Here is a 27,968-nt window from a genome sequence, read left to right on the forward strand (position 1 = left end):
TCTACCATTAAATTGGAGTAAGGGTAACAATTATTTAAAAAGACACGACAATTTCAAATAAATTTTATGATAGATTATATAGTCAAAATTACTTTTGTATAGTTGTTTGTTGAATATATGTGGGGTGGGAGGATTGAACTCACGACATCAATCAGAGATATAAGTCAATTATGAATTATTATCGTTCGGGTTACTTTTGTAATTTTTAAAAGGTACTCGCATACCATTTTAAATAAAATACTTCGAAAAAAATAGGAAGATGATCCCAAATACGTACTATTGTTTAACCAGTGATTTTGGAAAATTGCAAACGTAATTTTAATTAGGGGTACAAATGCAATTTTTCCAGTTTAAAAGACACAGAACAAAATACTATTGCGATTTCTCCTTCCTCCGGGGATTTGCTCTGAAACTTGCCCAAACCTCCAAACCGAAGCTTGCGACTGATAGCCATACCAGAACGCGCAAGGCCGGACCGAGGCTTGCGGCCGGCGACGGAGACTTGCGGCGACTGAAGTTGCGGCGGGCGAAAATAGGAGGTATTACAATCGCCCTCTCTGACACACTCAATCTTTGCTTTCTGGCTCCAATTAATGGTTCTCTCTCAGAACAAGCTCCTCAAATTCAGCCAGTTAGTATTCAATGGCATTATTGCTCACTTCATTTCGTTGTTTAAGATCCCTTCCTTTGTCAGTTCAAGGGTGGCAAACGAGGATTTTTGGTGGGAGAATGCCATAGAGGATGAAGTTTATCATTTTATTAGGTGGTGAGGTCGTCTTGTGACTGGTTAAGTTGGGTGCTATAGGTTGGGGGAATTCAGATTTCATAATGCGGACCTTATAGCAAAGTGGTTGCAACGATTCTATTCGGAGTCGAATCCTTGGTAGCATAGGACTATAATGAGCAAATATGGTTAATCACCTAGCCAGATGGTTCTCATATTGTGGGTTTATCTAGAAACCCTCGAAATGTTATCTCATCAGGTATTCTATAATTTTCTAAGTTTATGAAATTTGGTACGGTTGCTCGCTTTTGGAAGGACTGTTAGGTGAGGTGTGGGGTTGTCCCATTTGCCTCCCAAGGGGCAAACGAGTCATATTTCTTTCTCGAAGTCTGCCATTATGGCTTATATCCTCATCTGGTATCGACATTTTATTTCATATAATTTCGTTTTGGGTATTTGTGGTTCGATAGGGATTTTTTGTATGTTTCTTCTTTACCCTTTTTGTTGGCTGGATTTCACTATTGTTCCGGGGTTGGGTATAGTTTCTCATGGGACTCAAATTTGTTGCGCGACTCTCACCTTTTTTTACTCTCTGTTTTCTTCACTTTGGAATGTCAGAACCCCGACAAGGTTGTATTGTTTGCTTCACAGTCTTAGACGAGAGGACTAACACTATTAATTAATTCATTGATCTTTTTTTATTTTTTATTTTTGTTTTTGTTGTTGTTGCCCGTGCCTAAGTTTCTAAGTTCTATGGGGGTGCAAATTTGCCTTTTCAATTTGGTATAAGCTGTTGGAGACTTTTGGCGTGCTTTTGTCCTGGAATCATTCGTGTTGCTTGATATTGGAGGAGGTATTGTTCTACCTGCATATGCTATTTGGGGACAAGGGATAAGCACTTTGGTACGCGACCTTTTCTGCAAATTTGTTGAATATGTGGCTTGGGTAAAATTAGAGAATCTTTCGAGGGGCTGGAAATGCTTGGGGACGTGTGGTCTATGGTGAGATTTAATGTATCTCTTTGGGCGTATGTGACGAATGAGTTTTCAAATTATCTTCATAAATAATCCCTTATTCTTGACATTATGAGCCTTTTTTTTTGTTTTGTTTTATAATTTATAGTTTGGTTCCTTTCTACAAACCCCATTTGTAGTGGGGTTTCCCGTGTATTTTTTCCGTTCTCTTAACAAAGTTTTGTTTCTCATAAAAAATGCGCTTCTTGTTACCAGTTTAAATTTATTTTCTGTTGTTTCTTAGAGTTGGATTGTTATTATTATTGTTATTTATGAATTTCTCAAAATTAACACATAATATGTCATTTGGTCTAACTATTACCGAACTTAATTTCAGGGAGATGGGGGGAGAAAATGACATGAAGACATGGATTTCTGATCAGTTAATGTCACTGCTTGGTTTTTCTCAGCCAACCGTTGTGCAGTATATGATTGGACTATGTACGTTTCTCCTGTTTTTAACTTATTAATTTTTACATGCCCTTCAGTATTTCAATCCTGTTGTAAAAAGATATGGTTTTTATGGTGTGCTTTTGACGTTGACAATTCTATTGCAGCCAAACAAGCAGCATCACCTGCTGATGTAGTGAGCAAGTTGGTGGTAGATTTTGGCTTGCCATCTTCCAATGAAACGTTGGCTTTTGCTGAAGAAATGTTCTCTAGAGTGCCACGCAAGAAATCATCTGGTTTAAATGTAATATTTTAGTTGGAATTTTGTTTACTATTACAATGCGATTCATATTTTTTAAGTGTTTTTTCATGCCTTTTCTGTTCCATGCCTCCCTTCATGTATTGCATTTGCTGCTGTTCTTTACATTGAGTTGCTTAATTGTTTTCCTCCAGTCATGTCCTCTAATATCATTTCTTTTATCCTGCCTCTCCCACATCAGCTTTATCAGAAGCAAGAGAGAGAAGCTGCAATTTTGGCAAGGAAGCAAAAGACATATGCACTACTGGATGCGGATGATGATGAAGATGATGTTGAAGAAAAAGGAGGCAACGGTGATAAATTTTCTGCTGGCATGGCTTCTACACCTCGAGAAGTGGAGAATCACAAAAAGCGGTTTAGGAAGAAAAGCGAACATCAAGAAGATGAAGATGATAACAAGGTATTCGTTTTATGTTGAAGATATGGAATATATATATTTTCTTCTTTTAAGTGGGTTAATTTTTCACTGACTCGACGAGATGCTGCAGGAAAGTGTTCTTGAAAGAGAAGATAGACAGGTTAGAAGACGGACTACTAGTTCTGAAGATGATGATGGCTATGAGGTATACGTTTGAGCTTATTTGAGACTCTCTTAATTAGTAGTGTCAAATGCTTAAAAACCATAGGAGCCAGATGTCGAAAACTTTGTCTATTTTCACGTTTTTATTTTATTTTGTTTAAAAATCCACGTTGAAGTTATTTGCTGTTATCCAATTCTTTTATATTACCGTCAAATACTGAATAATGGCTGCTATTGAAGCACATGCATGAAAGTACAGATATGCGCATCATATTTTTTATGAAATGTGTGTCTCACTTGGAAAATGGTTCCATCACCATTGAGTTTGATAAGTAGTTTCTTTAATACTTGGATGTATCTATATCTATTACTTGGATAAAGACTTATACAGTGGAACAAGTTTACTAACAGAAGTCATGTAGTTCCCGCAGCTCTCATAACATCATGTTTAAACTGAAATGCAGTCTGAGGAAGAGAGATTGCGTGATCAAAGGGAGAGGGAGCAATTAGAGCAAAATATAAGAGAACGGGATGCTGCAGGAACCCGAAAGGTATACTTGTATGAAATTGCTATATCTTCTTTCCCCCTCTTTTGAAAAGGATTCATTATTTCTTGTTTTAGATTTTTTGAAACAAGAAAAAAAGTTACAAGTAAAGTTTAGAATTGAACCAAATAAAACATGAAACTACGAATCTTATGACAAACCTTACAGCCGCCCCACCCCTGAAAAGACCTTAGGAGTTATACTCTTTTTGCAAACTTCATACATTGATGAAGTTGAGTTTCATATATTCTTTTTTTTGTATGGTTGAATTAATGCATTGGCTGGTTGGATTAGTGGACCCAGTCAGCTTGAACTGATTGATTTATGTTAACAATCTTAATGTATGATGTAAATATGATAGTTGAAACATGTACAATCAATGAGCCGTCATGTTTGATATCTAAGGTTTGCTATCTTACCCTTAGGTCTTATTCTTTTGGATTAGATCCCTTTTTTATATGGTTAATCTTGTCTTGGCTCCTCTTGTTGGGATGTTTCTTGGTATGCCCTTTTGTTTCCCTAAATGTTTCTCAATGGAAGCTTTGTTTCTCATTAAAAAAAAAAGTATCCTTCATTTTGTACATATCAAGGTTGAGCACGGTGTTATTGGATCCTATCTTTTACTACCATCTCACTCTACGACATGGAGCAATGTCCTTAGAATTTCATTGTTTCTTGTTCTAATCCTAGTTTTCTTTGACAGTTAACAGAGCCGAAATTGAGTAGGAAGGAGGAAGGTAACTGATTTTAGTCTTAATCAATGTATTATAATATGTGAAATGGTTTGCACTTTTCTTCAGCTTACACTATCATCCTCATGCATTTAATGTTAAACAGACGAGGCAATTCGGAGATCAAAAGCTTTGGAGAATGACGGAATTGATACTTTGAGGTTTACTATTGCTAACTTCACTTTTACATTTCTTATGGTTTTGCCTTCCTTATTCTCTTGGGGTCAACTCTTCATTTGTACAGAAAATTTAATGAGTATGTGAAATAGTTGATTTGGTGGCCACAAGTTAGAAGGTACCCAAACATCATTTGAATGAATGCAGTCTCCTTACTATGGGAGCTAGTTTGGAGTGAAATAATAGGATAATCTTGGAGAAATCTTGTATTTGGGAGGAAACTTGAACACTAACAAAATTTATTGCCATCTTCTATGGCAGTTTTTCGAACTTCTACTGTTGAGGCTTCTGATTCTTCTTTATATTCTTTCTTTTGCAACCAATGATAAAGGGTTTGCTTCCATTCAAAGTTATACTTTGACCATTATAGAAATTATGAGCCCCAAAGCACCTTACACGGATGGGAGGGATAATGTGATGCTGCTCCCTGGTGGTTGTTAAGTAACTTTAAAGAGATTTAGAAGAATAAGACCCAGAAATATCTGAATGCCAAGGAATATAATCCTTATCAATATAGTCAACCCAATGTTTTGGAGAACAATGAGAGGAGGCTCCATTCATATTAAACCTCCCTATTGTTAAAAGGTGCCTTTGAAGAGCAAGGTCCACCTATCATTTGACAAGTCAAACAGTTTTTAATAACTAAATTTTAAGAATCAGAAATTTGATCCTGCTGCCCTTAGGTTGTTCCCCTTTTGATCTTCAATACATCTCTTGTTTCTGGGCGCGAAAACGAAGCTTCGACTCCCGGTTATAAAATAAAATAAAATAAATAATACGTCTGTTGTTTCTTATCAGAAAAAAAGATAATCAGAATTTGGAACAACACAGGAGTTTGTCTTCTGGAGAACATCCAGAAGCCGATGATCAAACCAGAAGGAGATATTACACTTTTTTTTTTGATATCCGTGTGTCTGGGCCAGCTTGCGCGCACCTCGACTATTCACGGGCCAACCGTCTGACCCTACTACATTTGGTTGACAAGGAAACTCGTAGGATATTAAATCCTAGATAGGTGGCCACCATGGTTTGAACTCATTCCCTCTAAGTCTTTTGCTATTTACATTGGCCCTCATTGACCACTTGAGCCATCCCATGATGGTTAGATATTACACTCATTTAACGGATCAAATTTGCCGCAAGTGTGAAGAAGCAGCTTGTAGTGTTAAGTTTCAGGGTGTTCTGCTTCTCTAATTTCTTGGACCTTCTGAATTACAGAATTAGTCATTCTGCCTTTCAAATTTCATACTCTCGACAAAATATCAAAGAGAGTCTTCTTCCAATTTAGAATCTGCACAGACCCATTTAGCTGCAAACGCTAAGTTCCTCAACCTTTTAGTTTCTAAATCCAATATGTTTGCCGATTACCCTTCTGGGACTAATATACTCTTAAAGAGGCTTTGTTAGGATTTCAACATGTTTGTTATAAAAACACAGAGAAAGACTCGTTGCATTAAATATGTAAAGAATTAGGAATTACGTGTGTAATTATGTAAATACATTAGTTATAATTTCTAAATCTCATTGATTATGAAATTTTAGATACTTATCCTCTAATATTCCTTACTGTTTCAGGAAAGTCTCAAGACAGGAGTATTTAAAGAAAAGGGAGGAGAAGAAACTGGAAGAAATCAGGTATAATAGAACACATTCAATTGGTACAGTTGTTTATCATTGTGGGTTTTTATTTTATTTTATTTTATTTCGATGGAGTGCAATTTTCCATCCAAGGAATTGAAAAGATGTTAAATAGTTCTCTCAACTTATTTTGTTTTTCATATTCATGATGTCATTTTTCTCTCTCTATGTAGTCACCTCATCTTTCCTTTGTTTTCTCGAATTTCTTGATGATCTATACCAGAGATGATATAGAAGATGAGCAATATCTTTTTGAAGGTGTGAAGCTTACTGAAGCAGAATACCGGGAACTAAGGTAAGAGTGTACTTTCTTGCTGGTATTTTTTTTTGGTAAGAAACTAGTATTTCTCTTTCTTTAAAGACACTGATATTTCATTAATGGTATGAAATATACAAAGTTTCTCCAATCTTTTTACTATATAGGATCTGATGGGGATGTCTACGCCTCTTTATGTAATCTGGTGTGCTCTTACTGGTGGTCATGAAAGAAATCTTTTAAGTAATCCAATCTGTTAAGATCATTTTTTAGATTGCAAAACAAGTCATGTAAGGTCAGATCAATATTTTATGATAATTAGCTTTTTTCTTTGCTGTACTGAACCCTATTATTCATTTTTTTTATACGAAACAATACTTTCATTGAGAATAATGAAAAAGATACAAGAATTGTTCTTTAGTTCCCATTCACTTTGGAAATTTTTGGATATTTAATTTCTCATATGACTGTCAGGATATTTATCTCTGTACTAGCTAAAAAAGGTAGGACTTTGCTTGAAATAGGTATATGAGAATGAAACCTTGTGCTATATTTTGTTTGTTGTTTCCAGGTATAAGAAGGAAATATATGAGCTTGTGAAGAAGCGGACGGATGAGGCCGATGACATCGATGAGGTTATATCTTTGATCTTTCTTTCTTTCTTTGATGATATCGATTAGGTTATACCTTTAATGCTTGGGACCATGGTCTTTGTGTCAAAACATGTGATATTCCTAATGCTTGGGCTCTAGCGTTTATTTGATATTGATTTTTTCCCCTTGCTTCTTTTCTTTAATCTTTGTGTGTGTTCATTTTTTCCTTAAATTGGTTGAGTCTGCCAATGTTTCTAGCAAAATAACCTTGGTAGAGATGCAGGCAAGTGATTTCAACAGAATAGCCAAGTTCTTTGGGTGGTTTGGTTTTTTGGATTGTTGGGGCTATGGTCATTATTTGTGTCAAACATGTGACATTTCTAATGCTTTGGCTCTAGCGTTTATTTGATATTGATTTTTGGTCCTAGTTTTTCTTTAAAGTGTAAGATGCACTGAGGTACACAAGATTTTGGAGGTGGGAACCTCAAGTGAGGTGAGGCACAAATACCAAGAGAAATAACCCTTTTAAAAGTAGTGTTAGCACTGTCAAAAAAAAAAAACTGCAAAATATAATTTCTTATCCACCCTTGTATTTATTTAATTTTTTCTCTTATGAAAGTCCTTTTACTTGTTTGAATTTGAATATATAAAGAATTTCCTTGTTTTTTTTCCTTTAATTTTAAAAAAGAGGAAGTTATCTTCCATTGGATACATTCTTTCATTTTTTATGTCGTGATTGGTGAATATTCATTCTAATAACTTGTGTGCGAATCATTCTCCTTTTTATTTCCGTTTTCAGTTGGAAAAAGAACATTGAATATCCATGAAAGATATACAAAGGGAAGGAGTAGTAGACATCCAATTCTTCCATCTTTTTTTTTTTTTCATGATAAAAGAAAACCCTATTGTATCTACAAGAAAGCAATTGATTTTTGCTACTATGATACATCATTTATTGATTAATTACATATTTCACTATATTGGAGTGCAGTACAGGATGCCTGAAGCTTATGATCAGGAAGGGGGTGTTAATCAGGATAAGAGGTTTGCTGTGGCAATGCAGCGGTATAGGTTAGTTGAACTCTTGGAAGAACAATGCTTAAACTTTTTTTTTTTTTTAGTTAGAAGTGTTGAAACATATGGTGTGAAAAGATACAACCAAAAAGCTATAATCCTTCCCAAAATGAGCTTACAAGAAACCGCTCCAATTTGAGTTAACTACAAACGGAGTATAATTGTAAAAAAAATTAGATAAGGATGCCCAACAAGAACAGTGAAATTGTCACATTAAATACCTTATTGTTGGTCTCTGTCGATACATCTTGTTTTTCTTTGTCAAAATATTTGAAATATTACTACCCTTGCAGGGATTCAGGCACTGCAGATAAAATGAACCCATTTGCAGAACAAGAGGCTTGGGAGGAACACCAAATAGGTAAGTGCCACTTCTCTGAGGTTCTAGCAATGTTCTTCGTTCAGATTCTAACACAATTATCCTTCAGGGAAAGCAACAATGAAATTTGGTTCCAAAAATAAAAAGCAATCATCAGATGACTATCAGTAAGTATTTTATGGTTCTGAAATTTTCCTTTTATGTCTATGATATTTAGTTAGATTATGTTACTACTACTCTACTATCCTTGGTTGTATTTTACTGCTCATTGTTGATACGAGGTGGTTGCCATTGTCTATTATATAATATTTTTATTTAATCTTTTAAAATTTATTTATCTCTTGTATATAGAGAAAATGAACCATTTCCTGAATCCTTTTGTTTTAGGTTTGTATTTGAGGATCAGATTGAGTTTATTAAGGCATCAGTTATGGAAGGTGATGAGGTGTGGCTTAAAACTTCAATAGTTATGGCATGGAGTTGTGGTACTGTAGTAAAAATCTTGTTTATTTCATGCTACCTTCATTCATTCTTGGCAGTTTGTTGATGAACGGGAGACTGAATCACTGGAGAAGTCCAAGGCTAAATCAGCTTTGGAGAAGCTGCAGGTTTCCATTTTGATTACTCTATCGCATCAAGTTTGTATTCATATGAACAGAAAGTTTAATATTCATAGTTATTAAGTCTTCGTATAAACAGATTGGATAGAGTTTATTCAAGATGAATTGGAAGGGGATACTTTTTCTTGTGATGATGATCAGGCTGCGCCTGTGCCAATCATAAACATTAATTTCTGGTTGAAACTTTGTGTCAACCAGTCTCTTTTTAACAAGATATGATATTTTTTACTTTTAATAATCTTTGTTCGTGTTTACTATCCACTTACAACTGAGTGAGATTTTGTATTCTTTTTGCCTAGGAGGAGAGGAAAACACTGCCAATCTATCCGTATCGTGATCAGTTACTCCAAGCTGTCAATGATTATCAGGTGGGTTTCTTGTTTCGAGTGGATGAAAATTGCAGTCTGTTCAAACATTTTCGTTTATGTTCACCACTTTTCACAAAAAAAAAAAAAAATATAGACGAGGGGAAGATTACATGGTTCCATACTAACCTAAAAATTGGGAGCTCTCGAACTCTAACTAAAGAATAAAACAACGGCTAACTCCTTTAGAAAGCAGACGCCACAGGGTTCTATTGATCCAAGCTCATAAAAGTTTCATCCTATGTCAATCTTGTATATCTCCCAGTCACATTAATCCTCCTGAAGTAGTTAAATGGGAAACACTATACAGAAGCATGATCTTAGGTTGCTTCCTGAGGTGGATAATGAGAGCTAGAGCGAAAAATCTTCAACTAAGGAAGGAGTGGCCCACATAAGTAAAAGGTTTCTTGAAAATTCTTTCAGATGTGATCAAGGTCTTCACTTGTTTGTTGCAAAGGATGCTCACAGAATTGGTGCACATGGTGGGTGTCATTTCATGTTCTTTTGATGGTGTTTAAACTCACTAAGTATTAAGGTGCAGATGAAGAACTAAATTTCTTTTTTTCATATAATCAATGAAATACTTGTTTCTTAACCCTCAAAAAAGAAAAAAAAAAGAAATGAAATATTTTAGGCATTTTTTAATATCTAATTATCTTTGGACAAATGTCTGCATGCATGTAAGTAACTTTGTTGTAATGCCTGATTTCTTCCTTTTATAGGTTCTTGTAATTGTTGGTGAAACTGGTTCTGGAAAGACTACGCAGATACCTCAATATCTTCACGAAGCTGGGTACACAAAGCGAGGAAAAGTATAACCTTCAATACTCACCATAATATATTTCATTTATTGTACTTAGTAGAGCCTGGATGTTTTGGATATTTTTGTAGGAATTCTTACATTATTCTCTTGTTGGTTGCCATAAGATATGGTCAATGATTTCTATTTCCTCTTCTAGTTTTGATTTAGGAGTCAGTTGCACATTGTTGTGAGCAAACAAAATGCTGCATGAGCTTGTAATTAGTCTCAGGTGAATGATTTATCATAATCTTCCTGTTTTCCTGAGATGTAAAATTCATTTTCCTGCTATCATCTTAAGGTTGGATGCACACAACCACGTCGAGTTGCTGCTATGAGCATTGCTGCCCGCGTATCTCAAGAACTGGGTGTCAAGCTTGGGCACGAGGTGATGCTGCTAAGACTGTAAACTAAATCCTTCTCCCTTCTATGAGTTATTTTGATATTGTGGTGTATCTTATTACGCAATTTGTTTTACATCATACTCTTTATTAGCTTATTTATTGTGTAAGATGGAACAAACAACTCTTTTTTCATTCTTTGCATTTTCTAACTTGTGTTTACATTTATGCAACCTATCCTTTGGTTTGTTATTTAACGCGGGTATTGCTATCAGTGGTATCTGTTACATTGTGCTTGTATACTTCCTTTGAATTCCCTTAATTTATTTCTCTTAGCTCAATTCTCTTCCTAATATTTTCAGGTTGGTTATTCAATACGTTTTGAGGATTGTACGTCAGATAAGACTGTTTTAAAGTACATGACAGATGGGATGTTGTTACGAGAATTCCTTGGTGAACCGGACCTTGCAAGCTACAGGTGCACCTTACTGCATGCTTGATGTTTATTCATACTCCAAATTAGTTAGTCTGTATTATAATTCTATTTTCTAACTTCTTTAAAACCCTTTTTAGTGTGATAATGGTGGACGAGGCTCATGAAAGAACATTATCAACTGATGTTCTGTTTGGCTTAGTGAAGGTGAGCTGGATCTCCATCCATAATTTCATTTTATGCATGATGCAGTTTATGTTATGTTTATTAGTATCTTGTTTCTTTCCGTTAGCTCAATTATTGTTGTTGTTTTTACTAATTTTATTTGTGTTTTTGTCTAATAGGATATTGCAAGGTTTCGACCTGATTTGAAGTTACTAATTTCTAGTGCAACACTTGATGCTGAGAAGTTCAGCGATTACTTCGATTCAGCTCCAATATTTAAAATTCCTGGTAGACGATATCCTGTAGAAATTCACTTCACAAAAGCGCCAGAAGCAGACTATTTAGATGCAGCAATCGTGACCGCGCTTCAGATCCATGTCACAAAGCCTCCAGGAGATATATTGGTGTTTCTCACTGGTCAGGAAGAAATTGAAGCAGCTGAGGAAATAATGAAACACAGAACTCGAGGACTAGGCACAAAAATTGCAGAACTCATTATCTGCCCCATATATGCTAACTTACCAACAGAGCTACAGGCTAAGATATTTGAACCCACGCCTGTAGGAGCAAGGAAAGTTGTCCTAGCAACTAATATAGCAGAAACATCATTGACGATTGATGGGATAAAATATGTTATCGATCCTGGTTTTTCAAAAATAAAATCCTATAACCCAAGGACTGGGATGGAGTCATTGCAAGTGAGTCCCATTTCGAAAGCATCAGCAAATCAGAGAGCAGGCCGTTCTGGACGAACAGGTCCTGGAATGTGCTTTCGTTTGTATACTGCTTACAGTTATTACAATGAAATGGAAGACAATACAGTACCAGAAATACAAAGAACAAACCTTGCTAATGTTGTGCTTACACTTAAGAGCCTTGGTATTCATGACTTGGTAAATTTTGATTTTATGGACCAACCTCCATCTGAAGCATTGCTAAAAGCTTTGGAACTGCTCTATGCACTTGGTGCTTTAAATAAACTTGGTGAATTGACTAAATTGGGTAGGCGGATGGCAGAGTTTCCTCTAGATCCCATGCTTTCTAAGATGATGGTTGCTTCTGAGAAGTTCAAGTGTTCAGATGAGGTCATTTCTATTGCAGCTATGCTTTCTATTGGCAATTCTATCTTTTATCGTCCGAAGGATAAACAAGTTCATGCTGACAATGCTCGAATGAATTTTCACACCGGGAATGTTGGGGATCACATCGCATTGCTGAAGGTTTCATTTCTTGAGCAATTTTTTTCCAAGTATCTTTTACATTCTTAAACTATATTTTTAATTTATCTATTTTTAAAATTTTCTTGTTTAACCTTTTCTAAAACCAACGCATTCATTACTGATGATAATCATAAAACTCTTCATTTATTGGGCCTTTTCTCTTAGGCGACCATTCATTTGTTTGGCATATAATTTCTGAACTTGGTCTAAAATAAGTTAGGTTTTAAAAAATTCATGTCCAAATTTGTTAATTATGGAACTGTTATTTGCTTCCTTAATTTTTTTAATTGATTATTTTAGGTATACAACTCTTGGAGGGAAACAAATTACTCCACACAATGGTGCTACGAGAATTACATCCAGGTTGGTTCAGCTAATCTTTAGCTAATTATACTGTCTTCATCTTTTTAACTTTTTTTTTTCTTTTTAAGAAACATAATGTATTGAACAAAATAAGAGAAACATCCCTGGAGACAAGGCTCTAAAGAACTAACGCAATACAGATTTCCAATCGTGAGAGATCAATGCTAAACTGTAATGTCAAAATAATCTCCTATGACTAAGACACCAAGAAACCATATTAGTTTATACATTTTCACAAAGATATCAAAAGGATGTGTCGTGTTGCTGAAAACTCATTGGTCTCTTTCCTTCCAAATGCTCCAAGAAAAAAAAAAAAAAGTTCTAGCAGTACAACTCCAAAAGATTTTAGCTTTTCCTTCAAAAAGCCACCCCTGAAGCACTTCAAGAAGCCAATCATCCACCATTCTAGGGAGGCACGTAGAGATATCGAGTTCTCTCATCATAAAAAACGAACATTTAGTTGCAAAAGGGCGATGTGTCAATATTTTCTTCGTGCTTGAGGCAGAGGCAGAGGCAGCTGGCCGAAGCAGTCAAACAACAGCTAGGGATCTTTTTCTGAAGTTCATCTAACTTTAAATCTTCAAAAGGAATTATTATGCACGTAGAGATATATATATATCTATATACTTTTTTAAGAAACTGCACTTTCATCGAGAGAAATGAAAAATAGATACAAAACAAGGAGGGCATACAAAAAACAGCCCTGCAAAAGGGAGCTCCTAAAGAAACGGGCTCTAATCCAAAAGAATGGGACCTAACTGATAATTACAAATGGCCTTAGTGACTGAACTCCATAAGGAAGTATTAAACCGAATGAGGTCCCAAATATAATCCGCAGTTTTTTCCACCCCCTAAACTGCCTGTTGTTGATACCCCATAACGTAGCCAGAAAACCCGCTTGCCAAAGAAAACACGAAAAGGGGGAATAACAACACTTCCTCCATCATCACCCTACAATCTCTGGAACGGACCCAAACAATCCCAAAACATCTAAAGAATCTAAGCCATAACAACACTTCTTGTTTCTGAATATTTATCCTTAGGTACCTGATGATAAGTCCTTCCTGACATCTGCTTAAAGTGATAATCATTATAGAGCAAGTTATATCATTTATTTGGGATGTGGGGGAGTAATATATGCTGTTACCATTTCCGACACACAGACTAATGTGTGACGACTACAGCATCTAATATTTATCTTTGATGTTTAGGATTTCTATTTTTTGAGGAATGTGTTAATTTATAATTCTCAGAGCTGATATATTATTCTTTGTGTTTACTAGGTTAGAAGTATGAAACGTGCTAGAGATATCAGAGATCAACTTGAGGGGCTCTTAGAAAGGGTTGAAATCGAACTAACCTCAAATTTGAATGATTTAGATGCAATAAAGAAGACAATAATATCTGGTAAGTGGTTATTAGAAGTTATTCCTATTTTTTTTGTATTCTGAATTCTGTAATGCCATTTTAAGCGGTGTAAACTATTTTAAATTCTGGCATAAAACAGCTTAATGGAAGTCGTGAAACATGAAATGTGACTGGAATAAGGAAATAAAAAGTGTACGAAGTTATAAATGATTGATATGTTTGGTTTCCCTTTAAATAGACAGGTTTTGTAAATTATTAACGCTGACCCATCAAATCTGTCATACAGCAGCAGGCTGAAAGCTTATTGACATATTAAAACTAAAAAGTTATATTATGGATTAGAGACTGAAAATTTGTCCACAGCTTTGGACAAAGCTTATTGACATATTCAAATGTGTAAAATGGCTAATTGTACTGCATTGTAGTTGGGTTACACATCGACTGTAGCAGCTGTATTCTGTGTATTTTGTGCCTTTGCCTCCAATGGTGCTACAATAAGTCTTGAAGATAGTGCGACATTGAAGACCTATTTTTTCCTGTGTAGAATTAGAATAGGATGTACGTTGATCTGGTTTGCTAAATCATATTATAGGGATTTCACTTGGACTAATGTGGAAGTCGGTTATAGGTATTTAATTATTTGTTATTCTGTTGGGAGTTCTTCAAGAAACTATCTTGGTTCATCTTCATTTCTTTTCTCTCAATAATGCTGGAAAGTTTAACTGATTTTAACTGAATTGTCTTCTAGATAGTGTTAGAGCTGTGTCGAAACTCAGAGTTTCACTAATGCTTGAAAAAGTGTTTTCTTCCTCTATTGGGTTCTACAGTTTTTTTGATTAAAATTGTTTTCCAGGTTACTTCCCTCATTCTGGAAAGTTGCAAAAGAATGGCTCGTATCGGACCATTAAGCATCCGCAGACAGTTCATATACATCCTAGCTCAGGGTTGGCTCAGGTAAGCTGTGTTCTTTTAGCTCCAATTTGGCAGCAGAACTCACTTTCACAAAAGGAAGAATCTAGCTTATATGGTTTTCATTCTTTTGATTGACCACCTCAGGTTCTTCCAAGATGGGTTGTATACCATGAATTGGTATGCACCTCCAAGGAGTATATGAGACAGGTGATAATACTCTCTGCCCTCTAATTAACCAATTTTAGTTCATCTTCTTCCTTCTTTTGCACTAATATGTTATCAATCAATTGAATCCACAGGTAACGGAATTGAAGCCTGAATGGTTGGTTGAAATTGCTCCACATTTCTACCAGCTCAAGGACGTGGAAGATTGTATGCTCTCTCTCTCTCTCTCTCTCTGTCTGAACTTTACATAAGATTATCTTTCAGAACGAGGAAATACATAGCAAGATATTATACAGATAGAAATGAAATGGGACCCTTAAAATTGTAGCAATTTATCTATGATCTGTCAATTCAATTAACATCTTCTAACTGTTCACAACCTGAGTTAATGAAGATAGTCTAAGACTGAATTTGAAAGGAGAGAGGAACAACTTGATGAGCTATAAATTTCATATCTTTTGTGCTTAATGTTGTTGTTTGATAGTGAGTTCAAAGAAGATGCCGCGCGGAGAAGGTCGTGCTAGTGAAATTGGCAATGCTGTTAGTTAGCTGAAGAAAGTTAGGAGGGACCCATTTGGTGGCTTATTCAAACGAGACCAAAGACATGTAGAAATTAAATACTCAATTTTACAGTACCGTATCAACCTCTAGCCGCAGCTTTCCAACTGAATCGCCCATCACAATTGTCGGGTTCGGCTCGTGTAACTTATGTACAGTGTAGGTGTGAGGATTTGAATCACCAACATCAAAGAATGAGTAGAATACTGACCGTTTGAACTATGATTATGTTGACAACTTTATGCTAAAGCTGTGTAAAGATAATTTTGAATAATATAGATATATATTAGATTATATATCATAATATTAAATTGGTTAAATTATAAATTTGATTGTCGGATTTTTCTAATTGTGTTGAATCGGACTCTAAATTTTTAAAAGTTCTAAAAACTTTCGATCTTATCTGACAAATCTTTAAAACTTTAAAATGTCTAATATACTTTAGAACTTTCAATTTTGTGTCCATGAGTTTTTAAATTATGAAAATTATTTAGTAGGTTAGAAATGAAATTGAAATGTCAAATCTACTAGAATCAAAATTACATACATCACAATTGAAAAATTAAATTGCACTTAGAAGGATACGAGCTTAGACAAAATTGTCTAAGATTTCTTATGAGTGCCTTATGGTCGTAAATATTGGTTGGTTGGGAAGCTCCACACAAAATGTACAAAAAATATTCTTTTAAAAACACCATTCTCAATCTCAAAAACACTCTACGTAAAAATGTTGTACAGTGAAAGAGTACTTTATTTTATGCATAAAATTTCAGCCATATGCCCCCACTTATGTTATTTTATATGTTTTACTGTATTTTGTCACGTTCAATTAGCCAATATCACGATTCGGTTATTAATAACCGATCATAATTCACTCATTAAGACATCTATTTTCAATTAAGATTGTGAATTTACACCCCACAAGGCATCTATTTCCAATTAAGGTTGTGAATTTTCACTCCACATGTACTAAAAAAGGAAAAATAACGGTCAATCCCAACTCACATTTTAAAACAAATTGAAACTATTTAATGTTTTGGGATTAAATAAATACCATCTTAAAAACTAAGAATTAAGCTTGTATTTAATGTAAGTTTACTAAATTTTAGAGGCACTTACTAAAATTATATTTTAGTTATTAAACCCATCTGTAAACTATTCATAAAGATGGCTTAATTGGTTAAAAATTTAGCATCCTACGTTAATTTTCCAAAATTCTTGTTTGTAAAACGGCATAGTAAAAAAAGTGATTAATTTATCTTTAATACAAATTTACGAGTTAGAACTACATTAAAAATATATCTAATATTGGTAAAAGTATAATTGAACGAAATTAGATAAAAATAAAATAAATGGTTAGAAATGGTCAGTATACAGGATGGGTTTCAGAGTACAGACACTCAAACGAATATAAATAGTATTTGAATAATATTCAAAAATTAAAATTTAAGTCGAAGAAATGCTCGTATGGCTTCCTCTAATTCGTCCATATGAATCCTGTCGCCTTCTCGATCCCACACTTTCCAGCTCCTGCAATTAGAAATTCCAAAATTTCTCCTGAAATCGTTGAGAAATTCTCATCTGTAGTGACGGTAGTCGCAGAAAGCTCATGGTTCATGCTCTCTAATTTTCCCGGGAAGGAAGGGAAGGAAATAGTGGGTATATTCATCATAATGATGGTGGTTTAATGTCTTCTTTTTTACTTATTTTTTGCGGTGGGCATTTTGACGACTCTGATTTTACTCTCTTCTGTCTCCAATCAATTTTACGCGCCTGAAACAAAGTTGTTAAATCTGTTTTTGCCAATTGTGTGTTAATCTTCGTTTTCTTCTGTTATTTTACTCGGATGTGACTGGAATTTGTTGCTAATCAGCTGTATGTAGGCTACTGACTGTGAAATGTTTTGGCTTTTCAAGTTTAGAATTTGATGGAATTTTATCTTTTTTGGTTCTCTTTCTGCATTCTCCAGTTAATAACGAATAAAGTTGTCTGTAAATGTTTTCAGGGGAGTCCTAGATGGCTTGGCTGTTGGTTATTACTGCATTCGTTGTAATTTGGGTTGCTTCATTATGCAAAATTCTTCATATATCAGTCTCATCTTCTAGGAGTGCTTTCTTAAATAGTGGTGATTATGGATTATTTTGTTGAATTTTCTCTTTTGTTCTAAATTTCTTTCTTCTTCAAAACTAAAATTCTCCTATCTGTTATCCGTTGACATTTAGATGGAACTCAAAAGAGAAATGTCTTGCTGGTTGTTGCCCATCCGGATGATGAGTCTATGTAAGCATTTTAGATGTCTCCATATTTGTCAACTTTTCTTTACTTTTCTTGCTGGGTCTATATCTTGCTCTAATGAATTTGGTCATAGGTTCTATCTTATTGCCCACCGTATATTTTGAGTTCTACCTTCAAAAAAGAAAGTTCCTGCAGTTCTCTTTGCAGATAATTGGAATTGATAATGCTACTGTAATTACTTCTTCCATTTATACACTGGTTCTGGTTAAAACAGCAAATGTGATCAGAATTTGAGATGCTCATAGACCTAATATTCAACTATGACTTAAAATTTAATACGTGAACATTTGTTATAACAATAAAATAATGTTCATAAACATAAAATTCAAAATTAGTTAATATTTGTTGAAGTGCATTAAATCATTGGAATTGGCTCCATGTTTCCTGTATCGGGTTCATATGCCTTCCTTCTAATATTAATGTAAAAATGTTGTTGATGGTCTCGTTATGTAGCCCCCATGGGTTAGAAGTTTCTGCAGGTGAACTATCAACTTAACTTGGTCTGTTCACCATGTTGTGTCACAATGTGCAATTTTATTTTGGTTCTCTCTATTATTCAATGTGTATGTAATTGTCTCCCCTTTTATTTCACAGCTCCTGATGCCGTTCTTCTATCTCCCTGCAGGTTTTTTTCTCCAACAATAAACTTCCTAACATCAAGGGGGCATAATCTTCATATTCTGTGCATGTCAATTGGTATTTTAGAGAACCAGCCATCTAACACAACAAACTCAAAAAACAAGGGAAAGCAAATTCTGAAAAACAATTATTCAGACATATTTTCATTGAACTTTGTTCTAAAAAATAGAAAATTGTTTCTGAAAATAGCTTCCAAACAAGCACTTACTTTCTTTTCTTTCTTTATTTCTTTCTTTTTTTGAGTACTTAGTTTCTATTGTTATGTTCTTCGTTGATTGTTTAGGTAATGCAGATGAGATGGGAACCATCAGAAGAGAAGAACTATACAAAGCTTCCACAATTCTTAAGGTGTTTTGTGCCTTAAAATAGAAGTTTTTAATTTCTGTTATCTAGAATACTGGCTTTCTTCTCCATGAAAGTTGGTCCTCTTTCCCCCCCCCCCCCCCAAAAAAAAAAAAAATAATAATAATAATAATAATAAACACGAAGAAGAAGGAGAAGATTAGATTCTTTGTTGTCGCGTTTTGCCTAAAACTTTTTGAAAAATTTTTCCCCTATTTGGATTGCTTTGGGATATAGACGAGGTTAAAAGTTGCTTGTCATAAACCCTCAAATCTTGTGCACGCTTAGGTTTCTGGTTCTATATTTAGTCTGCTTTTGTTGTTCAAATCTAGGTTCCCCTCAATCAAGTGAAGATCCTCGACCATCCAGATTTGCAGGTTTGACTAAAAAGTGTCTGGTTCAGTTTAATTCCACTGTCAATATTTGAGATAGCATGTGATGAATCCAAGCCAATATGGTGATGCCATCAGGATGGTTTTGGCAAAGTGTGGAATCATAAATTGCTGGCAAAGATTATTGAACAGGAGATATCAAGCCATGGGATTGACTCGGTAATTTATTGGATTTATTTAACTTGGTTACCGGCGCAATCTTGATATTATTTCTGTGTTCAGCTTTGGTTCTGAATTTTATTTCATTTTCTATCTAACACGTCCTAAGTTCTGTTCTTTCACTTTTCATGGCTTTTAACAGATTATTACCTTTGATAGCTATGGAGTTTCTGGTCACTGTAATCACCGTGATGTGCACTATGGGGTGCAGTAAGCTAGCTTCTTAATTTTGTAAATTGGATATTTTTTAACGTCAAAACTTTTCATACTTAGTCCATTTATCGAAATTGGAGAATTATATACTTGAGGGTTCTATCAAATGACAGTAACTAAAAGTTGCTCTCTCCACAATCTTTATTCTTTATCCTAAACCATTCCAACCTTTTGATTGATTGCTTCTAAGTCTACGTATTTTGTGAACCCAAACCCTGTTCTCTACTCTCTGCACTGTAATTTAGAATCACTTTTAAACTAGCAAATTTTTTTTTTCTTTTGATGAAGACTTAACTTACGTTTCTGTCTGCTCTGTTTGCTGAATCCCTAATGGAAAATAGTTTATTCATTCTTGCTTCTGTTTTAACAGTTTTTATATATATGTATATTAGTTGTAGGTTGTAGCTGGACAGTTTATTTATTTCTCAGAAGAAAATGTTACCTTGCCCATGCTTGACTGCTATAATGAAGTAATCAGTCATGGGATATTATCCAAAAATTGAGAGTTGAAGATGAATGTAATGTTTATGTCTTTATATTTATATTAGTGTACCTTATTGTAAATTAAAAGAGAGCTCTCACTATCAACTCCATGCCTAGTGTAATCATGATGTATTTCTCCTTCTCTCTAGTAACAAATCTTTAACTTTTTTTTTCCAATGCTGTAAACAGAAGTTTCTTGCTTAATAAAGTTCCACAAAGTTTTGAGGCCTGGGAACTTGTAAGTTTTCCTTCTCTACATACTCAATTCTCCTTCAGTCACTTTTTAAGGTTGGCTAACCTTCGAGTTTAGAATCCCTCATTTGCGGGATTTTTATTCTTCCTAACTTAAGTTTCCATTTCCACTAGTAAATGCTTTAAAGTTCAGGGTTCAGTTATTATATCTATTTTTTTATGCTTAATAGCAGACAAAAGATATTTTAAGCAAATCATGAGTAATTCTTGCCTAATCTAGTCAGTAGGGATTTTGGTGTCTATTATAACATGTTTGTGTGTCTATGACCCATTTATCTTCAGGTCTTAGGTGTTCCAGTTTATATTTAATTGGTACTTTGAACCATGACCTAACTTTTCCCTGTTTATTCTTATTCCCAGGTCAGTACCAATATACTGCGCAAGTATAGTGGACCATTCGACATTTGGTTATCTATGTTATCCAAAGAGAATACAAGTGGAATGATGCATTGCTTATTAAATGAATGCCCCCAGAAAAGCTTCCTCGCAATGGCTCAGCACTCAAGCCAATGGGTTTGGTATGTATGTGTAGTGATCTTTATTTGAGAGCCAGAACACGAGTTCTCTCATTTCATTTTGAATACCATGTTTCACTTGGTTCCATTAGCAATGAAATCGGGTTTTGGGTGGCTGGGAAAATCCTTTACCCGTCTTCTAATTGCCCATCTTCGATCTGGCAGGTTCCGCAAGCTCTTTGTTACCTTTTCCAGTTATACCTATGTCAACACACTCAAAAGAATTAATTAGCCGTGCTTGCTGTTATAATGCCACAAGATGTTACCAACTTTGCAGATATCTACTTCGGGGGAACTGTGAACTCGGATGGCTTGATTTCATGTAAGGTTTCAATTGGAGTCTCTCCCCTTTTTCTGGTGCGTTTGAATGATCGTTCTTTCTTTTTATATTACAACAAAAGTGGGGTGTGGAGATTTTAATCTCCGGCTTAAAAAAGAGTAGATATCATTTACATATGTGCTATGTTCATGTTGCAATTTTAATGATTTTGCTTTCGATGTATAAAACTTCACCACACTGATGTTACTCATCTTTAGAAACTAAACTTAGGCCCCATTTATTCATTGACTTCAACTTGTTTGTTAGAAATCCACAGACCGAATTGGGAATGCGGGATTGACAATTCCAGTTGAGAAATGTATAGTTTATAGTTTTATACCAGATTTTTACTAGTGACTATGACTAATACTTAAGTGCTAACCGATTGACACCCTTCTTTTGTTGACCACCGTTAAATTTTTGACAAATAGGAGAGTAAAATGCAAAAATAAATATGTTTTATTTTTGTTTTCTGAAAGTCTATTTGTCAAATTTTTACTGGTGGTCAGCAGAAAAATATAAGAAAGTGTGTATTGACCAATCAATATCTAATATCTAAGTATTAGTAGTATTAGTATAAAGAGTGAGAAACTGGGTGGTATTATACTAAATATATGTTGAAATTTTGTGAGGAGAGGGAATCTAACTCCACATTATGGATCAAAACTCCTGTGGTTATCCTTAATGTTAAATATCTATTTGCCTTGAAATTAAACTTTAGGAAGAAAAACCACATGATTTAGACTTGGATTTGTCAACATAAAACTTGATTGATGATTGTATAGAGAACTATTAAAACAGAGTAAAACTTATTCAAATGTTCCAAGTTTAAACTAAATACAGTAATAAAAAAATGAACCAACTTGCAGTTAAGAACAATGAATATCAGAAAAAGGGTTGATCATCAATCTTAGAGTTCTCCATCTCTCATCTCCAGGCGACTTCTATGCCATAACAGGCATATCCTTGAGCCATGGATCCAGTGGCTTTCCAATGGAATACACTATGAATCCAATCTCCCTCAGCTTCTCAACATCAACAACATTCCTGCCATCAAAAACAAATGCTGGTTTCTGCATTTGGTCAAAAATCCTTTGGAAATCGAGAGACTTGAATTCATCCCATTCAGTAAGAATGCAGACTCCATGAGCATCCTTAGTCGCCTCATACACGTCCCAAGCAAAACTGACTTCCTTTACTGCCGTTGGGCTCACTGGCTGCAGATGGATTGGATGGTCCCAATCAAACTTGTTCATGGATAGATCCCTTTGAATCTGGTCCTCAGTTACTTGTGGATCATATATACTCAGTTTTGCCTTGTCCCCCAAAAGTCCCTTGCAGACATCAATTGCAGGAGTTTCCCTTGTGTCACCTGTATCCTTCTTGAAGGCGAACCCGAGAATTGCTATCTTTTTGCCTGAAACTGTATTGAACATTGAAGAGACAACCCGGTTCACAAATCGATTCTTTTGGTAGTCATTGACCTTGATCACTTGTTTCCAGTAGCTTGCAACTTCATTCAAGCCATTGCATTCACAAATATAAATCAAGTTCAGAATGTCCTTCTGGAAACACGATCCACCAAAACCAACACTCGCATTAAGGAACTTGGGTCCGATTCTAGTATCTCTTCCAACAGCATGTGAGACCTGTGTCACATCCGCACCAGTCGCCTCACAGAGTGCTGACATAGCATTGATAGATGAGATCCTCTGGGCCAAAAATGCATTGGCAGCTAACTTTGATAACTCTGCTGACCAGAGGTTGGTGGTGAGAATTCTTTCTTCAGGCACCCAATGGGCATATACACTCTTCAAAGCCTGAATTGCCTTGAGGCCATCTGGAGTTTCTCTCCCTCCAATGAGAACCCGATCGGGGTTAAATAAATCTTTAATTGCAGTACCCTCAGCAAGGAACTCCGGATTTGAGAGAATTTGATATTTGATTCCCTTGCTATTGTGGGTAAGGATTTTTTCAATTGCCTCTGCTGTTTTAACTGGAACAGTTGACTTCTCAACAACAATCTTATCTGATTTTGATACATCTGCAATCATTCGGGCTGCACTCTCCCAATATGTGAGATCTGCAGCTTTGCCAGCTCCAAGGCCTCGAGTTTTTGTCGGAGTATTAACTGAAACAAAGATTATGTCAGCCTCTGAGACGTGCCTCTCAACATCTGTGCTGAAAAAGAGGTTCTTTCCTCTGCACTGCTTCACTACTTCATCAAGACCAGGCTCATAAATAGGGAGCTGGTCACTGTTCCAGGCTAAGATCTTGGAAACAGAGATGTCAACAACAGCAACTTCAATTGAGGGGCATCTTAGTGCTATTACTGCCATTGTAGGGCCACCGACGTATCCAGCTCCAATGCAGCAGATCTTCACCATTTTCCTCAGTTGAAGCCTGAATGGAGGAAAAATAATCCAGAACCAAACTGATCAAACCAGTCAAAAAACAAACTAGAACCATTTCTGGGGCGTGTGTTGGGGGGTGTTGTTGAAGTTGAAGGCCTAAGACTGACCAAACAAGTGATAGTAACATGCCAAAACCTCGTATTCTAGAATAAGAAATTATACGCTAAGGTAAATTTACCAAGAATTATCCCATATATTCTAGACCCTTTATTCATACTTCATGTAATAAGAGATTGTGCACAATGAGGACAAACTTTTAATGCGGGTGATATCCAACCCACGAGCCAGAAATTTCGATACTGGGAAAAAGAACCATACAAGTTAATAACAAACTAGGTCCTTCAATGCAAATCTATTTCAAAGCAAGTTCTATGAAAAAAAATTATGCACATGCTTACAAATTAGATAGGCAGAACGCAATTAGATTATAGTACCTCTCAAAAAACTTTAAAGGGTTATGTTGACTAGGGAAAAGATGAAAAGAAAACAGTAGAGTAAAAGATCAGCTCCAGCTGAGCCTTAGAAACAAAAGAGAGCAAGTTTCTACAAGAAAATAAGGTGCTACAACCTCCTTAAATAGTCATAGAAGGAAGGAAAAAAAAAACAAAGACCCCTCCATCTTAAGATCTATACCTGTGCTACTTTCACTATGCAAAGCAAAGTCAGATTTTGAAAGGTTGAAAGGGACGTTCAACACGTTCGAGAACGCAACTCTGCAGCAAGTAACAAACAAGGGGATTCAATTAATGATTGTAATTTTATATTTCAAAAAAGAACCAACCAACAAGTCAACCACCAAAAATCATGTTTCCCAAGGTATATCCATTATCCATCACACTAAAGAAGCAGTCCTTTCGTTTTCTTAAAGAATCGTAAAAAAGAAATCTATAAAGAAAGAAAAAAAAATACAATCCATAATTGTTAGTTGGTTGAGACGTAGAAATTGTCAGATATTTTCCTTGAGTTTCACCAAGATTGAAATGAAAACATCAAGTCAAGAATGAAGCAATCTTTACCTCTATTTCATGGGTAATAATTAAGCGGGAAAGTGAAGAAACCTTGGGCCTAAAGCTATGTACGAACCTTCGAATACATAGAAAGAAAGTGTAAAAAAATTCCAAGAATGATTCAAATTCTTGAAGCATACTCAAAAGTCTCAGCCTCTAAACAGTAATCCACCTCTGAAAACAAGGCAAAACGGTAATAAAATGTTCAAAAAAGAGAAAAACCCTCGGCGAAAAAGCTTGTTCGACACTCCTCTATGATGAAGGGCAGAAATCCAACTAAGCAGCGGAAGTTCACAGTTTCTAGAATATAAAAGAAAGAAAGCTCGAAAACAAGGGGCGGGGAGAGGGGTTTCAATTTCAAAGTCCTTGAGTGAGATCAAAGCTATGGACGGGCGGGCGCATGCAATCAGAGTAGAAAAACATTAAAGAAAATCAAGAGGCAGAAGAAACACCGACATTTCAGAGAAATCAAGCTTCGATTTGAAGGTGTGTTGCCCTACCTTAGAACTCGGCCCTGTTAATCAGCGGAAGATGGAAGAAGCGTGAAATGCACTGCGAAGGGGTTATTGAATTGAGACGCTAGAGAGAGAAAGAGAGGAGAGAGGAGAGAGGAGAGAGAGAGAGAGGGGATTTGGCATTGCAGTAACGTTGTGATTCAATGGCGTTACGAATAACCGACGAGGAGTTTGAATAAACGCTTTAGTCTCCTTCTGCTTCACATTTGGACATGGATTTCAACTTTTTTTGCAGAGCGAGCTCTGTCTTGACTATGGCGGAGAGGGCCCACAGCGTTTTTTTTTAAAATTTAAATAACGCAATTTTAAAGAGTTCGTTTTGAACTTTGGAGATTTAATTGATATAATTAATATCTTAGATTGGTTAAGTTATAAATAAATAGACGGTCAACATCAGCATAATTCAACGATAATTGATATATACTCCTCTTCTTGAGATTGGAGGTTTGATTCCCTATATCTCAAATTGTTGTACTAAAAACACATAGTTTAGTCGTTAAGACATCTTGTTTAAGTCGCAATCTCTCGTCTTCACATTTTTTGTATTAAAAAATAGATATATTTAGATAGTTCTTTCTCATCAACAATTACAATATTAAGGATGCAATTCTAAACCGATCATAGGTTAAATTATAATTGTGAATCTACTTTTTAACTGAAAATAATAGTAGGATTTATTTTTTCACTTATGGATTATGCACCTATCATGATCTAGAGTCTAGACTCTGTTTAGAAAAAGTGATTTAGACTCTAATATTATAATATTACTTTAAATGAATCAGTCGTAAATACAAGAATGTTTGTCGCATTAGTATTGTACTAAAAATGATATGAAATTCAATCCACCGATATTATTCATAAATATAAAATTATAGGGTAAATAAAGGAGTACGATACTCTCGTATAAATTTTTCCATAAACACTCCCTTTCCCTTTTGTCTTTTACGTGTAGCTTAGAGAGACTTCTTTCTCTTGCATGTAGTCCAAGTGGCATGCTTCTTTTTAAAATGAAAGTGTTGTCTAATTTAAAGATTGAAGGTACCTAATGTCCAAGCGATTACGTAATGTTAAGTAGTTAACTATTACAACTAGTATGAGCGAGAGCAGCCAACTTGAACATAACTCAATTAATTAACGTACTTATATCTTATTAAAGGTTAGGAGTTCGAATCCCTACTCTACATGTTTTACTAGAAGAATACGAGACATTTAAATATTTTCACCAATCTTTTATTTAGGTAAGAATTTTTTTTTCTTTTCTCAAGGTAAGATTATAACTTATTTTTGTAGAGTATTGATTTGTTTAAATTTAAAATACTATTTTTGTTCCTATACTTTTAACTTTTATTTATTTTGGTTATTATATTTTCAAAATGTCTATTTTGGTCTCTATACTTTTAAAAAGTGATCATTTTGGTCCCTTCATTTTATTTTTTAATCTCATTTTTCCGCTCACAATTTCAACACAACATTATAGTCAATACATTTCTTGAATGTAGTCGTAACTTTATATTAAATGATTTCTATTGCGTATAGAATTTGTGTTAAAATTTTATAAATATAAATCAAAATAATTATTTTTTAATAGTACATAGACCAAAACGAATGTTGAAAGTATATAGATTAAAACGAAGCTAACCATTTTTTTTTCTGGTTTAATTTCATATATGATTACAATTGAATTATATTAATTAGGCCCACTATCAAGTTGATGGGCCTTTTATGCAACTAGATCCAATACTTTGGGGCTCACATGTCTATAAATGCTATATATTTTCAGATAATATTCAGGTTGGTGTATTATTTTTCTCAGCCAAGTTGAAAATATACACGTCATTTTTCCATTTTTGTAGAGTTATTTTCAAATAGAAGTCACGATTTTGCTATATGTGATTATTTATTTTTGCCACGTATATTCTTTCTTAGTTGGGCAGAACTCTCTTTTTTTTAGTACAAAAGACTATCCTATCTTTTATCTTTAATTTCAAAATAATTACTAACTTAATAAGTATTTTTTTAACTATAAAAATGAAAGGAATTTTTTTAGCACAGGGGAATCGAACTTACAATTTTTTAATTGGAAATGGTACTTTAACCAGTTGAAGAAAACTAATAAATTATCCATATTATAAAATATAATTATAATTATTTGGCTTAATTAAGTCTAAATGATTGCACATCAAATCGTGAAGGCTATATGGACGTTGAGAACAAAGAAAAATTTATATATTTTTAATAGAAGATGCAACACTCTTACGTTAATAACAAGCAAAAGAAAAAAAAAATCAAGCAATTAAAAACCCAGCAAATACAAACAAAACGGTGTTCTAAAATTCCAAAGAAAACAAGATATTTCTGTTGAACAACAACAACCAACCATTAGAAAGAGTTCCAAAAAGCTTTACAATTGCGAAGGAAAGCCTCCAAAAAAGGAAAAAAAAAAAAAGTGTTTCCATGGAAGAACAACCCGTGGGAGCTCCCAAAGATCGTCCTAGTAATCTATACGACTCACAAGAGTTTCACGCGATGATGAGTCATTTGAAGAGGGCCTCACAATTTAGTCCCATGCACTTGTTCAATTCACCCTTCTATCGTCAACGTTTAAATCAAATATATAAACAAAGTATTGATTCCACCAACAGAATCACGTGGCAGCACGAAGCCACCAAGGAGAGGGCTAGGGGGACGGTTTCAAATGTGTCAATTGCTTGGAAGCTATGGAAACAAGTTAAGCAAGGCCTCATGGGCATTCTTCCAAAGAAACATGTCAAGTAATGGTTGTATTTTTCATATTTTCTTAAACCCACTCCTAAGG

At 34.8% G+C, this 27,968-nt stretch overlaps 3 protein-coding genes across 10 annotated transcripts; 2 read left to right on the forward strand and 1 right to left on the reverse strand.

The window, feature by feature from the left end:
• The first annotated feature begins 366 nt into the window (after positions 1 to 366).
• LOC111007026 (pre-mRNA-splicing factor ATP-dependent RNA helicase DEAH1) lies at positions 367 to 15,935 on the forward strand. Of its 2 annotated transcripts, XM_088125457.1 has the most exons (29): positions 367 to 539; positions 1,515 to 1,725; positions 2,075 to 2,178; positions 2,295 to 2,431; positions 2,628 to 2,846; positions 2,935 to 3,009; positions 3,431 to 3,517; positions 4,215 to 4,248; positions 4,349 to 4,403; positions 5,995 to 6,054; positions 6,281 to 6,352; positions 6,885 to 6,948; positions 7,898 to 7,977; positions 8,274 to 8,341; positions 8,409 to 8,466; positions 8,687 to 8,744; positions 8,839 to 8,907; positions 9,219 to 9,287; positions 10,007 to 10,096; positions 10,385 to 10,471; positions 10,787 to 10,902; positions 10,998 to 11,064; positions 11,202 to 12,242; positions 12,543 to 12,605; positions 13,889 to 14,012; positions 14,827 to 14,927; positions 15,030 to 15,092; positions 15,185 to 15,257; positions 15,535 to 15,935. In XM_088125457.1, exons 3-29 carry the CDS (start codon positions 2,079 to 2,081, stop codon positions 15,597 to 15,599), a joined length of 3,195 nt encoding a protein of 1,064 aa, XP_087981583.1. In that variant the 5' UTR covers positions 367 to 539; positions 1,515 to 1,725; positions 2,075 to 2,078; the 3' UTR covers positions 15,600 to 15,935. The 2 variants fall into 2 exon arrangements, with proteins under 2 accessions (XP_087981583.1, XP_087981584.1); XM_088125458.1 differs by lacking the exons at positions 1,515 to 1,725; positions 15,185 to 15,257; positions 15,535 to 15,935 and having other exon boundaries at positions 368 to 539; positions 14,827 to 15,031.
• Positions 15,936 to 17,044: 1,109 nt separating this feature from the next.
• On the forward strand, positions 17,045 to 23,982 carry LOC111007488 (N-acetylglucosaminylphosphatidylinositol de-N-acetylase family protein). Of its 5 annotated transcripts, none has more exons than XR_002600991.2 (11): positions 17,045 to 17,267; positions 17,831 to 17,888; positions 18,529 to 18,599; positions 18,826 to 18,890; positions 19,217 to 19,261; positions 19,355 to 19,435; positions 19,578 to 19,645; positions 20,321 to 20,369; positions 20,744 to 20,901; positions 21,064 to 21,220; positions 22,155 to 23,982. XR_002600991.2 is itself a non-coding variant. In XM_022279877.2 (11 exons), the coding sequence occupies exons 2-11, from the start codon at positions 17,625 to 17,627 to the stop codon at positions 21,128 to 21,130; spliced, it is 771 nt and encodes a 256-aa protein (XP_022135569.1). In that variant the 5' UTR covers positions 17,122 to 17,263; positions 17,614 to 17,624; the 3' UTR covers positions 21,131 to 21,472. The 5 variants fall into 5 exon arrangements, 4 of the variants coding, with proteins under 4 accessions (XP_022135567.1, XP_087981496.1, XP_022135569.1 ...); XM_022279877.2 differs by lacking the exon at positions 22,155 to 23,982 and adding an exon at positions 17,614 to 17,733 and having other exon boundaries at positions 17,122 to 17,263; positions 21,064 to 21,472; XM_022279876.2 differs by lacking the exon at positions 22,155 to 23,982 and adding an exon at positions 17,614 to 17,733 and having other exon boundaries at positions 17,126 to 17,267; positions 21,064 to 21,472.
• LOC111007487 (UDP-glucose 6-dehydrogenase 1) lies at positions 21,968 to 25,458 on the reverse strand. Of its 3 annotated transcripts, none has more exons than XM_022279873.2 (3): positions 25,095 to 25,458; positions 24,265 to 24,344; positions 21,968 to 23,620 (listed from the first exon to the last, which is right to left on the reverse strand). In XM_022279873.2, exon 3 carries the CDS (start codon positions 23,602 to 23,604, stop codon positions 22,162 to 22,164), a length of 1,443 nt encoding a protein of 480 aa, XP_022135565.1. In that variant the 5' UTR covers positions 23,605 to 23,620; positions 24,265 to 24,344; positions 25,095 to 25,458; the 3' UTR covers positions 21,968 to 22,161. The 3 variants fall into 3 exon arrangements, with proteins under 3 accessions (XP_022135565.1, XP_022135564.1, XP_022135566.1); XM_022279872.2 differs by having other exon boundaries at positions 25,139 to 25,457; XM_022279874.2 differs by lacking the exons at positions 24,265 to 24,344; positions 25,095 to 25,458 and adding an exon at positions 24,066 to 24,222.
• Between the last annotated feature and the right edge of the window lie 2,510 nt (positions 25,459 to 27,968).

This window comes from Momordica charantia (genome assembly GCF_013281855.1).
Source record: "Momordica charantia cultivar OHB3-1 chromosome 6 unlocalized genomic scaffold, Mcharantia_2.0 BLBB01000006.1, whole genome shotgun sequence".
Taxonomy (NCBI): Eukaryota; Viridiplantae; Streptophyta; class Magnoliopsida; order Cucurbitales; family Cucurbitaceae; genus Momordica; species Momordica charantia.